General features: G+C 42.3%; 2 protein-coding genes across 2 annotated transcripts; one reads left to right on the top strand and one right to left on the bottom strand.

Annotated features, from left to right (window-relative positions):
• Nucleotides 1–5,594: 5,594 nt before the first annotated feature.
• Nucleotides 5,595–9,074, bottom strand: endou (endonuclease, polyU-specific). The gene is made up of 9 exons (XM_041034456.1): nt 8,995–9,074; nt 8,760–8,882; nt 8,526–8,648; nt 7,316–7,487; nt 6,988–7,193; nt 6,448–6,561; nt 6,258–6,364; nt 6,023–6,165; nt 5,595–5,931 (listed from the first exon to the last, which is right to left on the bottom strand). The coding sequence occupies exons 1-9, from the start codon at nt 9,050–9,052 to the stop codon at nt 5,814–5,816; spliced, it is 1,164 nt and encodes a 387-aa protein (XP_040890390.1). The 5' UTR covers nt 9,053–9,074; the 3' UTR covers nt 5,595–5,813.
• Nucleotides 9,075–10,552: 1,478 nt separating this feature from the next.
• Nucleotides 10,553–14,171, top strand: tsfm (Ts translation elongation factor, mitochondrial). Its single transcript, XM_041034155.1, has 6 exons — nt 10,553–10,679; nt 11,014–11,166; nt 11,267–11,395; nt 11,499–11,621; nt 12,284–12,365; nt 13,418–14,171. The coding sequence occupies exons 1-6, from the start codon at nt 10,632–10,634 to the stop codon at nt 13,810–13,812; spliced, it is 930 nt and encodes a 309-aa protein (XP_040890089.1). The 5' UTR covers nt 10,553–10,631; the 3' UTR covers nt 13,813–14,171.
• Nucleotides 14,172–14,486: the final 315 nt, after the last annotated feature.

Genomic DNA, 14,486 nt, shown 5'->3' with positions numbered 1-14,486 from the left:
AGTACTGTAGGAAAAAAAAAGACAACATCTTTGTCAAACACAGTAAAGGACAATTTGGTCAAACTGTGTAGTGGAATCCCATCTGTCCAGTCTGTATTGCATTTTTATACTAATGATTGGCAAACTGTTTGACATAGACCATAAGGACTATGCAGAATTAGCACACTTATAACCAGGTACTGTAATCACTTAGGAACAGTTTTGAGATATTGAGTATTTTCATGTCATGCTGCTTGATTCTTCTTCTCCACTGCATCAGAGGAAAACCTTAATACATTTATCTCACAGGTACCAGTTACTTTGCATATTTATATTTTCCATACATACAACATTTTTATGAAATTGCTCCTTTTACTTATAATTAAGTAAAAGGAGCAATACCTCCAACACTGACGAAAGGATAGTGCAAACACCTTACAGTCTTTGTCTGGAATCAAAAGCTCACCACGGCTTAAAGTTGCCTTTGACTTTACACTGAGTTGAAGCGCTGGTGGTATTCAGGTAGGTTATATATATTATAAATCAGCGGATGATGAATGGTTTCTCCTCCCTGGTTTGATGTGAAAGGCTTGTCCCTGATAATTAATTTATCACAGCTGTAAACAATCAGGGCTGTAGCTAGCACTGGGAACTCTGAGGCCATTTCCTCCTTAACGTTTTCTGAGAGTTTGGGGGTTTGGCAACCTGCAGACGTTTGCACCATTAAAAGCTCACACTTGGTGGGTAGTTCATAGGCCACGGATTCCCATATTTCCAGTATCGACAAGGCTACTTTTGGCCAACAGAAAAAGAAAGGATTCAGCATCATCTCTGCACCAATTTTATCCCGGCAGTGGAAAGGAGACAGCATTTAGACCTTCATGACGGCATAAAAATAGTTACAGAAATTAACTGAATCAAAATGATTGAAGTTTTGACAGTTTTTTTTTTTTTTTTATTGCCAACAGTCTTCAAACCGAGCCCAGTGTTTCAGCACCGGATAGTTCCCTCCTCAGCCTCGATTGGTCGAAACATTACAGTACCACAAAGGAAAGGATATGGCTTTAACACCTTTATGGCACATGTCATTAATTTTTTTTTTTCATATATGCATTATCAATTTTTGCCCCCCTCTTCCCGGTCTCCACTCCTCCTCTTTCAGGGTAATCCCGTTCAACTTGTGAACTGGTAATGCCCCGACCAGATAAAGTCACCGACAGGACTTCAATCTGGGGCATCGCAGGATTTGCTCCGCGGATGAAGCTGCGACCATGGGATTAAATGAAAGATCGACGTCCCCCCAGATCAGTGACAGAGGACTCAGATTGAATTGAAATAGACTTTTCAAAAGCCAAAAATATTAATGTCTCGCCACAAATTGCGTGCTTGAACAGCTATTTGCTAAATGTCGTCGGAAGCATATTACGATAAGCCTTTTATACACTTTTTTTTTTTCATTAGATGGGCTATATCCACTATCTGTTGACTTTCTATGTATGTGTTTTACTTGGACACCAAAGTTGCACGGCTAAAATTACTGTTTAAAAAAGAAAAAGAAAAAGATGTAATAGACCTAGACTAAAACGTGAGCACCCATGAACTCTTCCAGGTTCCATGAATCACTTGAATAACAGGAGTAAACTTTACCCGTGCTGATGAGCCCAGGACTTCCTCCACAGGTTTTGTCGGACGATGTCTTATTCTTTCCCCCGCGGATCACAGTCTGGTCTCTCTGTCCATTAAACAGAGCTGAAGTTCTGTGCTGTGTCCCTGTGCAGAGCTGTCCCGCAGAGTGAGTCTCAGTGCGGGACACTCTGCGGGAGCTCTGGGTTTTAACCTCCACGTTAAAGCTCCTCCTCCTCCCACTCCCGGCCATCTCCTGCTGACGCGATACAGCTCGCGCGTGGCCGGCCCGTGGCTCGAGCCCCTGGAGCTCCACTCATCCCGTGTGTGTGTGTGTGTGTGTGTGTGTGTGTGTGTGTGTGTGTGTGTGTGTGTGTGTGTGTGTGCAGTCTATGTGGAGGGTCGGGGAGATGTGCATAAGCTCAGTGAAACACAAACAGGAGAGGCCCGGGTCTTTGTTGCTTTGCGAGGGCGGCCGCCAAATCCGCAGCGCGTTTGCATTGAGCGGAGGGGAGACGCTCTCAGCGGGCTGATCTTAACTGTATGTGACAGCTTGAAGTTGCGTGTGAGCAGGTGTTTGCTCCATCCCCTCTTCCAGCACTCCATCCCTCCGCACCGCGGAGATACGCTGCTGTACAAGTTCATCTCACCCAGGAGGCAGCTCTGACCAGACGGGGTAAGTTTAGTGAGGTGTGGATTCACATCGGTTATATGACTTTAGGATAGATGACCCCCCCCCCAGGATATTATTCAGGGCGAACCTCTAATGGGACGGCATCTATATATCTATATATCTAAATATATCTATATATATGTATATGTATATGTACACACACACACACACACACACACCTCCACGTGGTCAAACAAAACACAGTGTTTTTACTTCACTTATTGACGTAATATTGTGTTGATGCTACCTGTGTGCTTTTACAGTAAGTAAACAAAACTCTACCATCTTGTAGGTATGTTGTCTCGTGACAGTAGCAGAAATAAAAACAATCTGGAAGTGATATAAGTATTTGAATCAAAATGCAAAACATTTATTAACACTAACAGGCACTAAAAGTTGTGTAACGTAACCAAACTGCAGAAGCTGTTTTACTTTGGTATACCATTCACCAATATAAACCCAATTTGTACCAAATGCACAACAAAACTAGAAGAAAAGATTCATTTGTTCATTTTTGTCCAGCATTGTCTGAAATTATTAACATAATTCAGGTCGTAGGCTGGACATTTACTTATGATAATTATTTGAGACAGAGAAAGAATGTGAAGTAGGATATAGATTTAGGTCTAACAGAGAGGCTCAACGTACTTTACGAAGTAATCTGCACACCCAAAAATATGTGCTTCTCGTTCCCCGTTCATTCCCAGGCCGACCACCTTCCCCCCTGCTCCTCCCCCCGGGTCTCTGCCTGTCCTATTCCACACCTGCAGCCTGAGATGGGAATAGTAGAGCCCAGCCTCTGGCATCCCTAGGGTAGAACTAGCAGGGGAATATGATAGCCGAGGCCTCACGTCCCCATTGCATATGTATGTACACACACGCACACACAAGTTATTGTGTGTGAGGTTATTATACTTGGATAAAATAGAATTTGATTTTTGTTTTGTTTTCGAGGTATGACTTGTGTCCCAGTTTGATAAATAACAAGTCCCTCTTGATGAAACAGCTCCGTTTTTGCTTCTTTATCTTTTTTATTTCCAGTTTGACCCACTTACTATATGTCGTCCATTCTTCATGTTCCACAAGTGGTGCTCAAGAGCAGTACTGTATGTATGCCATAATGTCCCCAGGCCCCTCAGTGCCGGCCACACATGACGAGGCCGTCCTGCAGATGGTCTTCTCTTAAACATGTCTCTTATTTTAACAGTCTGTGGCTCAGATGCTCATCTATTCTCCACTGGGTGCTCAGTGTACTCAGCATGTTCACGTTGCTCAGAAGACAGTCCCTCCCTCACCTTTTCTAGGTATGTTTGTGAGATGGGGATTTAGTTTATAATAAAACAAACAAATAAATAAATAAATAAAACGCAGGACAGATATAACTTCACTCCAGTACACACACAAACATGACCTTCCGCTGAATCCCCAGCGTTTCTGTGTGTGATAGTGGGGGAAAGTGGGTTTTGTCCATCTGTCATACTGGAAGTCCTCGGAGAGATGCCAGCACCACAGCATGAGGAGTGTGTGCGTGTGTATGTCAGTGTGTATGTCAGTGTGTGTGTGTTCACTTTCAGGGATGAGGATAGATTGCATGTGTAGCAATCGAAAATTCTTTTCTTCCTACTTTATCAGCCGCCTTGGATATAAAGCAATAGTCTGATACGGTAACTTCAACTGACCAAGAGTGTAACTGTCATTCTGCCTGCGTCTGTATCCACTTCAAAATTTATACCGTCGGTAACACCAGTGACAATGCAGTCGTCAAATTGTTCAGAAAGCATACAAAAAACTCCAGAGAATGAACGTTGCTCTGTGTTTCATGGTCCCCCATCAACTTTAGAAATGGCCGGCATCTAAGCCAAACCTGAACCTCCCTCCAGCCCAGCACCGACCCTGGGGAGACAGGGGTGATGTTGACCATGTGTCCTTCTGCTAACCATCTCATTGATGGACCCCACTACTGGGTAAAATAGACACCCCCTCTCTGCCTGAACCCCTAAACCCCCTTAACCCTATCCTAAACCCTCTGCTGGCCCCCTGTTGTGCGTGCTCATTGGCTGACCGCCTTCAGGCGTCCCTTTTCCACGGGTCCATTGTCTGGCCCCGTAAGCAGCTTTGTTTCTGCATGTGCAGCTGGGCTAGCCCGCGCAGCCATTAGTCGCAGCACGCCAAAGGGAGAGCGGGATAATATAATTACAAAACAAAAGTCAGGTGGCTCACGAGATCTGCCAGGAGAAGCCCATTTGTGGGAGATGCGAGAACATGCTGGCGGGTGGCCAGCTATAATTCGATTATGAAGTTGTGTGAGTGACAAAAGAAACAATTGAATCTTTTTTTGTCTTTTATTTGCCCCACTGTGATTGAATTTGATTCCACTGGGGCTCTAAAAAGAGGGCAGCGTGAAAAGAGAGAAGATTTACTCTTCTAATTTCTAGAGTCACCAGCTCAGAAAATGTAATATTGTCTGACAACATAGTGAGAGAAATTCTTCCCTGGGCTAACTTTATTGTCATGTTGCTTCAACACTTAGACTGAATGTGAGGCCAAAATCAGATGAATCGCCGAGTTTCCCTGCGAACTGACTGGTCTTGTGCTCTTGTTTTGCATGAATGCACACAGACCGGTGGACAATGGGATCAGTGGCAGATCCATCTCCTGTTATACTTTCTTTAAACAGGGCTGCAAGTGTGTCCCCCTGTTCTGTCGGCAGACCAGAATTTATCCTGTTAGTCACCCTAGATGAGTGAAAGAGTAAAATCAACCCCCATCCCAGCTGGACACACACACACACATATACACACACACACTTAACCCCACACTGGGGAGTTACACACTCGGCTTTATGGACAGCTGATAAGAACAGGTTTAGCTGGTGGCTACTGTTCAGAGCAGGTCAAGCAGAACAGGATCTGTTAATGTCTTTTTGTTTCTATAGTTCATACTGCAAGAGACTGCATTTGTTTTTTGTTTTGTGTTTTTTTTCTTTTTTTTTTTTGGTTTTGTTTTGTTGTTATATAAAACAATAAGCAATTGTGTCAAATGCACACATGCTCTTACTGCTGAAGGGTTGGTGTCAGTATTGTGCCCGCTCAGGGTGTGTAAACGCCCATTTTTTGCCCCATTAGGCACAGTTTGATCGTGCCCCTGGGAGAGCACCACATTCTCATGCTCTGTAAGACTGCTCAGAAATGTTCCACCGCAAATTAATCGACTGTCTGGTTTAGGGTTTTATTCACGCGAGTGGGTATGCATCTGTCAGGGTGGGCCGCTTTTGGAGCACATCTAAGAGAGAAGCCAGAAGACAGATGCATTTTTCTGATTATTTTGAATCGCTTTATTAAAATGTGTTGGGAATAAAGATCAACTGGTGTGACACACTTATATCACCTCATACCTTTTAACGTTTATTCATGAGTACCTCACACTGAGATAAGTGCTTCTGTTGGGAATATTATTTCAAAGCATTTGTATAATGAGTTTAATGAAAGACAGACACACTGCTCTGTGTAAGTTGCTTATTGTTTAGCAGATGGCAGCTTCAGTTGGGAGTTGCAGGAAAGGCAGAGCCGATGAACTTCTTCCCATCACCATAGAAAGATTTATCCCAGGTGTACGTTTGAATAATGAGCTCCTTTCCTCCCAGGCTCAGACGACACCTGATTACGATGGACAAAAAAAAAAAAAAAAATTTGAATCAGAAAAGATTCACAAGCCAGAGGGCATAAGAGGACATTTAGATTTACTCACTGTTTTCCGGGGCGAGTGATGTAGCAGAGGCTGTAAATGGCAAAGTCAAATTCGGGGCTGCAGCCAATGACTGCAGAGCCGACCTGCTTGAAGTAGCCATCCCACTTGAACTGCATCCCCAAGACATCAGGGTAGGTAGTCCACTGAAAGTGACAGACAGAGAGAAAATGATGGACGTGCTTCACTTATACACAGCATAAATCACCATATTGTGGTCTGTATTGTGGCTGCTTACAGGCCCGTTGAAGCTGTGGCTGTAGTAGTTCAGCTTTCCCCTTTTTTCAAGAAGATAAAACTGGATCCAGTTGTGGAAGCCAGACACCTTCCCTCCCTTGATTTCTCCTACCGCACAGAATGCAGCTCTTAATAAACACATGAGAATTATTTTCAAGACAAGACTGTGGTGACATCTGTTCTGTCCAAACCTGCAAAGATGTGCTCAAAGCCACTGGAGTCCATCTTGTTGTTGTTGCGGGAGTACAGACCAAACCACATCATCTTCAGATCCTGTACGAACGCTTCCTCTGATGCATAGACGCCTTAAAATGCAGAATAACATACTTTTTTTTTTTACATCAGAGCAGAGGTTTTTAAACTGTGGAAGCTGGAGGGAGACACGTGAGGCTTAGAAATCATTGAAGAAACACACTTTTATAGCACCAGAATGTCCCTGAGGAGCTTTTCGTTTTTAAGGTTTCTTCTGTATCAAAATAATCCAGTGATAGCTTTACATCCATTAGCACATTACAAACAGGGACTGCTAATAGCTAATTTTGGAAAAAACAAACAAACGAACAAATGAACGAACAAACAAACAAACAAGGCCGTAGTACACATAACTCACTGACTTTAACTCTCTCCCTTTACTTTGAAAAGTTCTGCACTAGAGCAGTGGCATCACCAGACCTCTGTGTGGCAGTGCTGAGCCAGTGTCAGGATGCACAATTACACATGGACCTTATTACCCTTCGTGTAGAGGAAGGCAAACAGCTCTCTGCCCAGCTCAGTGTTGGACATGGTCTCCTTGACAAAATTCTCCTGCTCAGCCAGCTGCTGAGGGCTGAAGTCCTCTGCCTGTCCAGTCATCCTCTGGTAGTTGTCCAGCACAGCCAGGAGAGCAGCATATGTGGGTCTGGAGAACAGTGCGTCCTCATCCAGGTAGCGGAACAAGCTGGGAACGCAAGCAGAAGCACAAACATATAACACAGAAGAAAATGGGCAAGTACACCAAGATCAAGATCCAAAAAGAGGAGCCAGTGAGAGGTTGCTGTGCTAAAAAGACTGTCCGCTCACGGCCTGGAGGAGAGATCTGTCTGCGAGCTCGTCTGAGAGTCGGGCACCAGAGCCTGAGGGTCAATAATCAACTCTGAGGCTGAAGCCCTGTTTGAGTCCAGAGCATAAAGCGTCTCGGAGACAGCCTTGATCTCAGCATCAGTGATCACACTACCACCACCTCCCCCGCCACCTGTTGAAAATCACAGACACACTTATTGGTAACCTATGACAGCAAATGTGATATTACCAGTGGTGGAGAGTAAGTACATTTACACAAGTATTATACTTTCAATTTTGAGGAACTAGTACTTGATTACTTCCATTCCATTAAACATCACCAAAGTGTATAAAATTGTTCAACTAAAATATACTATGACACAAATGCTATTTACAGATAATAATTAATAATAATACTAATAATACATTTTACATCAGTACAATAATACACACTTTAAGAGGGGCAGTTCTTCATATTGAGTAGTTTTATTTTTTATATTTTACTGTAAGTACTTTTTGTTTATAACATTTCTGAATTCAGTACTTTTATTTGTGATGGAGCATATTGCAGAATTGCTACTTTTACTCAAGGATCTAAACGCTTCTTCTGTGACTGGGTGTTACTAAAAGGAGGGAAAAGGTGAAGTTGAGGAAGGAACATGTTTGCTTCCAATACACTGTTAAGCACAACAGCAGCACCTGCTGGTCACATACTGAAAGAAGATTTGCCCAATGACGGCTGGTCTCACAATCAGCAGTGATGGAAGAAGTACTGAGATCCCTTCACTGAGTAATAGTTTATGTAAAATTCTAAACTGAAAAAAACAAACCACAATTAATATATGTAGAGAAGTAGAACTATACAGTAGTAAATAAAAAAATAGCCAAGTAAAGTAAAAGTATCCCAAAATTGTACTTTGTACAGCAGTACATGAGTGAATGCCCTTTTCATGTACTTGTCCAAAACTCCAAACCGGGACAGCACAGATTAAAATTTAATTATTTTCACAAACTACAGGTAATTGAGAGAGAAACTGATCTTTTTCAGTGCAGCACCACAGGCCTCATTGTTTGACTGCTGACTTTGACTGATTTTACTGCGCACCCTGGGAATGTCACCAGGTGTCATAACTGTTCAGGAAGGAGCAGCACAAACAGATAGAAGCTAGGCGGCTAACAGTAGTGAGACACGGTATAGGGTCAGCTGTAGGTGGTGTGTGGTTAGTCTTACTGTTACAGAGGTCTGTGTAGTCGCTGCAGCAGTTATAGTGTTGGGTGCACTTGGAGTTGCAGTGGCACTTGTTCTGAGAGTTGTATTTCTCACCACATCTGCCTTTACAAGACATGGCTCCATCTGGAAGGAAAAGAAACAGACTTGAGACGCTGGTGAATGAAAACATTTCTACAGAACTCGACAATGTGTTAAGGATTAGTTATAAAGCAAGAATCTGCTCTTGGCTCTCACCTTTACATATTTCGACATAGTCTGAACAACAGTCTCCGTAGCGCTCACAGGATGGGTTGCACTGACAGTAGAAATTACTGTCTGTCCCATAACCACACCGACCCCGACACGAGTCCAGGGAGTCTGGAAACCAACAAGGAAGGTTTGTATGCAGTGATGTCCTGTTTGTGCCTGTTGATAAATCTGTGATAATGGGTTATGGTGATAATAGAGCAGACAAAAAAAAATCTCTTACTGCTGTATCCCTGGCAGAACAGGGTCGCACAAAGTGCAAGGAGAGCAATGACCTTCATCTTGGCTGAGCACGAACCTGAAAACAAGGTGAAGTGACTGTTACCATGGTCTCCTTTTTATAGCGAGTTTCACCTGACCAATCCAAATGCGGTGCTCACATTAACCCAGCCCATAGGTCAGGATGTCAGTCACTTCATGTCTTCTAGATAAAAACCCTCTAAAAGCAAAGATGCGACATGTGTCTCAATCATAAGCTACTGTTGTATTTGTTGATCTTCAAAACACACGTGAGGCATTGGAGAACCATGACACACCTAAACAAAGTGGGAACTTTTAGAAAATGTTTTAAAAAATGTAAATGAATTTTCTGTCAGTTTTTTATCTGTGAAACTGCGCAGCTGCTTCACACATAGACGGTGCTTTAATGTATAAAAATAAGACCATATCAAGGTGTGGGCTGTGATAACAACAGCAGTTTCTGAATTTTTACATTTATTTTGACAAATAGCACATGCTCCTTAAATTAAAAGTAAAATCTCTCATTTACACTTCATTGTGTTTCAAAGTAAACCAATGAAATCCTATATAAAATAAAATAATTTTAAATTTATAAAGTCTTTCGGGACCTTTCCTTTTTTTCTCCTGCCAGAGTGGCCAGATGCTGTAGTTCGCAGGGTTTGTGCAAGATAGCTCAGATTACCCAGAATAGCTCGCCTGCTTCAGTGTTCCTGGTTGAGGTCACATGCTCTTTGCGGAATGACAAATACCTCACGGCAAAGATGCAAAACTAAACGAAGGGTGTACAATGGCAAATACTTAATATATTCAGAAGGTTTTAGACATATGGGGAAGATATGTTGTTGAAATGATTCATGGTTTTCCAGTTCTTACCCACAAAAGAAAACTACACATTTGTAGTTTCTCTTGTGATTTTACTGTCAGTGCAGCTGAACTCACAACTGTGTCCATAATCATAAGTGAAATTATGGTGTTTTTCTTGCCTCCAAATTACACTTTAGGTTAAACTAAGTTAGAAAAGATGAAAAAAGTGGGACACACATTTTCTGAGTAAATTCTAACTGGTCACATAATTTCAGGTTCAACTGCTTTATTGTTGTTACAGAAAGAAGAAAGCCTGAAAGAGCTGACAACAGCAGTGTTGTCACAGCTGTATGTTTTGCTGCTTTCTGCTTTGCCTTTCTGTCCTCTTCATCATCTCATGGCCACTCAGGTTTATCTTGTGACCCGTGGTAGGGGTCTCAGGCCCCAAGCCGGGAACATAGTGCTGGCAGGCAGGTGGATGAAGCACCAGATACAAATCTTTATTTAGGTTTTTGCTCTGGAAACATACTTTCAAGATCATAAATATTTATTCTGAGGTCAGAATGATATAATATACGGACAGAATATTAACACACATTGTTTTTAGATTAGAGATTTGCGATTTTTGAGGACCAGTCAGTTGCTGGATACTGCCTCAGAAATGCAACTGCACTCCCAGGCTGTAGAGGGCGCTGAGCAGTGATGACAACCGGCCTGACGTCGACTTGTTTGTCCCTGCACGGCTTCCTCACCCAGCGTGGATTTCAATGACATTCTGAGCTTTCGTAAGTCAGCTCTGTTCTCCGGGCTGAAATAATGTCTTTAACCTTTTTATTCAGAACAGTTACAAGAGACTTCGCAAAGGTGAGCGTGTTAAACCTCACACTGAGTCACATCCTTTACATTTTACCCACAGTTTGAGCTGTCAGGAGCTGGTTTCGTACTCACTCTGTACTTTCTGACAGACCAGCCAACGTTACTGGGCCACTTTCAATGAGCAACCTCGCTAATTCATTCATATTTCATGTTCATTAGATGTGATTGTGGCTGGACGCGTGTGCGTGATATTTTGCTTTAAGTGGCATTTAGTTGTGACAGAAGTTTAGTACATCTGACTGTCTGCAAAAGACAAACCTATGTCTCTGGGCTTTGTGAATTTCTTCTGGATATTACACCTTCTACCATCTGTCATCCTCAGGTCGGCCTTTGCCAGCATGTACAGTCGTTACACACAGGTTGTCAGCTCCTGGCAGCAGACAAAGCCCTCCTGATGAAACTGCGGAAAAGCACCGGCTACACTTTCACTAACTGCAAGAAAGCACTGGAGAAGTTTGATAATGACATAGCACAGGTAACCCCCTCCCCTGACTTATATACTTCTGCACTCACAGTTCAGATGTGATACAACAATATAGCTGTGTTGTTACTGATATAATCTTCCAAACTTTCAGGCAGAGACCTGGCTACACGCGCAGGCCCAGAAGGAGGGCTGGAGCAAAGCAAACAAGCTGGAGGGCCGCAAAGCCAAAGAGGGTCTGATCGGTCTGTTTATAGGAGATAGAGCTGCAGTAATGGTGGAGGTAAGTCCAGTGGTGCCTATAACCAACATCTGCATTTCAGTTGTCTCCAGTTTGGCGGGCATGGCAGCTTTCAGTGATATGTCTTCTTGTTTGTCTGACGCAGGTGAACTGTGAGACAGACTTTGTCGCCCGCAATGAGAAGTTCCAGCAGCTGGTTAAGGATGTGGCATTTGCCACCTTGGCTCACCACCAGAATAAAAGCCAAAGCCAGACAGGATATATCAAGGTGAAGTCGTTATATCAAATGAAAGTTCTTTCATTTAATTAAATAATTACTTAATGGATTCGTTTAATTACTGAACATGTTTTTTTCTAAATGTAATTGGATACATAAAGTGGCAGACTATGTATGCTATGCAGGCTGGTGTGGGGAAGGTTCTCATGTATTGACAGAAGTTGACTCTTCTTGTTCAGCCAAGTCAATACAGTTACACAGTTGTATGCATGAGCTGTTCATAAAACTGCATCATCAGAATGTCAGTGACTCTCAGCCTGCTCTTAAATCATGGGAGGCTGCAATAAATCTGACTTCACCTTTCTGAGCTGGAGGAATCACATGTAAATGGAGTGAAACTGATTTACACAGAACTACAAAATCTCTGTTCATGAAGCTGGTGTTTTATGAATTATATTTTTGCTTTTCTGCCACATGACCTCCATCACCACATGCAAAGTTATGTAAATCTGAAAATGAAGCTTAAGTGCACGTTGAGATTTTTTTTAAAATATTACAAAGTAGGGCTGTACACAGCTTACAGTGTGTGATGACATGTTGATATGTCATTAGACCACATAGTGATGCTTTTTACTAAATTTTGACTTAAAGAGTTTTTCCACAGGAACTTTATTTATACTTTGACTCCGCTAACATGTTATATTTGTTTTCAGAGCGTCCTGGCAGGTGAAGACTTTAGCAAACTCACTGTGGGTGAAGGAGCTTCACTTGCAGACCAAGTGGCTCTCACAATAGGTCAGTAAGGACTTATTTTTCCATGAAGTGATGCTTCTCAGTTTCACTCTGAAACACTGCTGTTCTGTAGCCCTCATGCTCTGTTTACCAGTGTTTCTTTAACTCAGTTTTCCCCACTAATGAAATTCAATTTGATTTGTCCACTGCATTTGTTTTCACATGTTTATGATTCAGTGAAGGAGTTGGGCAGATTTCACTTCTGCTATAACATAACTGAATAATGTGAAGACTGTGATGTATATAAAGCTTTGGAGTCTACTTTTGGGATATATTCTGCATTTGTTCATATCAGTTAAGGACAAGCATTTGTAAAGTTGGTTGTAGGTATTTTTTATGTCACATCCCTAGACCTACAGATTACTTTGCAAATCCTTTCAGCACCATTATCTGTGACAAAGGCAGATGAGGGTTTGTCGACTACATTTACATACATACTTAGATCTATATAAGTAGTCATGTAACAGCCTGTTATTATGGCACAAAAGAATAAAACATCCTGTGTACGGGAGAACTGGTAATTCCACATAGCATTTATCTACTGTAAGTTGACCTAAGTGCTTATGTTCACATGCACACCAGCTGGTCTCACTGAGGACATCTGGGGACTGGATTTGATTTAGCTGCACTGTCTTCATTGCTAAATATTCTATAGGATTGTGGACAACTGGGCGTTGATTGAGTTAAGCAGTACAAGACTTTGAAGCAGCTAATCATGATTTCTGTAATAACAATATATCAAATGACAATTGTGAAAGGGGGCCTGCTCCTAATGATGAACCTGCAGAGAATTATCACCTGAATCTGCAAATTCTCTCTACAGAGCTTTATAGTGTTTTTGTTTTTGGCCACCGCAGGCAGCTGAAAGAAAGAAGAACAAACAAAAGCATTTATGGGCCTAACAAGAACTGTAAACTATTGACTTTATATTATGAAAAATGAGTCATTCGGACGTCAAAATTAATTCTTTATTATCTAAGAAATAAAGTATGTTTTGCTAAAATGAGCTTATTGCACCATCCATTGATAAAACATGTTTCCCGCTTTCCTCTCAGGTCGCCTCGGTGAGAACATGTCAGTGAAACGTGCAGTGACGATTGGCGTCCCTTCTGAGTGGCACATCGGCTCATATGTGCACAGCCCTGTGAGCGGCCAGACTGAGGTGGCCATGGGGCGGTACGGTGCACTAGTCGTATTCCAGGGAGGAAAGGATTCAGAACGGGAAACTTTAGGCCGTAAGCTGGGACAGCACATAGTGGGAGAGGCCCCCGTGTCCCTGGGCAACATGGATGACCTGCCCTGTGGTGAAAGTGAGACACGTCTGCTGCCTCAGACCTTCCTGGGAGACCCCAGCAGGACTGTAGCACAGTTCCTCAGGGGTCAGCAGGCTCGAGTGCTGGACTTCGTCCGATTTCAGTGTGGAGAGACAACCAGTGAAGAGGCAGAATGAAAGGAAGGAAATAATTTACCTAGTGTGATTTGTACCCATTAATTCTCTAACATTCAGACAGTCGCACATTGCCATCATGAATCTGAAAGCAGAATACTGATGAAATAAACAATCCATCAATAAATTGTTTTGTTTTTTGAAATTTGAGTGCAGGTTTCACAATATTTTAAACTGCAAGATTCACTATTTGTATACATGTTTTTCTTGTCATATTTCTTGTCAGTATGTCATGCTGCAATTATTTTGAACTGACGTTTCATCCACATGAACATCTTGTAAATTTGCTTTTCTTCCTGATATGCAGTCAACCAAAAAAAATGTGCATAATGCAAGAATAAACAAGAAGGACATCTGTAAATTACCAACACTGTATTGCCCTGTTACCTCTGAGTTTTAACACACTTTGCTGTAACAGTACACCAGAGAGTCTGTTAAGTGTAGATTCCCCAAGGGCTGCAGTACGGTTCAAGAGTTTTAAGAACTTCAGGTATTCAGATTCTTATCCATCATGTGTCTGGTCAGTCCTAAATTCATTCTGCAGTATGACAGCAAGCCCAAACATATAACCAGAATCACAGATAAGATTTCAGTGACAAGAAGTATCCTCCAGCAGATGATCTGGAGCCCACAGAGCCCTCACCTCAACACCATGGAGTCAGTCTGGGATAATGTGA

Source organism: Toxotes jaculatrix, chromosome 3, assembly GCF_017976425.1.
Source record: "Toxotes jaculatrix isolate fToxJac2 chromosome 3, fToxJac2.pri, whole genome shotgun sequence".
Classification (NCBI taxonomy): Eukaryota; Metazoa; Chordata; class Actinopteri; family Toxotidae; genus Toxotes; species Toxotes jaculatrix.
The sequence above is the reverse complement of the archived record's forward strand: the minus strand, read 5'-3'. Positions and strand labels throughout refer to the sequence as shown.

Coding starts and splice junctions, on each gene's coding strand:
- endou (XM_041034456.1), bottom strand. CDS start 9,052: ATGAAGGTCATTGCTCTCCTTGCACTTTGTGCGACCCTGTTCTGCCAG. Junction 8,649..8,759: donor CTATGTCGAAATATGTAAAG/GTGAGAGCCAAG, acceptor TTTTCCTTCCAG/ATGGAGCCATGTCTTGTAAA. Junction 7,488..8,525: donor CTACACAGACCTCTGTAACA/GTAAGACTAACC, acceptor GATTTTCAACAG/GTGGCGGGGGAGGTGGTGGT.
- tsfm (XM_041034155.1), top strand. CDS start 10,632: ATGTCTTTAACCTTTTTATTCAGAACAGTTACAAGAGACTTCGCAAAG. Junction 11,396..11,498: donor GAGCTGCAGTAATGGTGGAG/GTAAGTCCAGTG, acceptor TGTCTGACGCAG/GTGAACTGTGAGACAGACTT. Junction 12,366..13,417: donor CCAAGTGGCTCTCACAATAG/GTCAGTAAGGAC, acceptor CTTTCCTCTCAG/GTCGCCTCGGTGAGAACATG.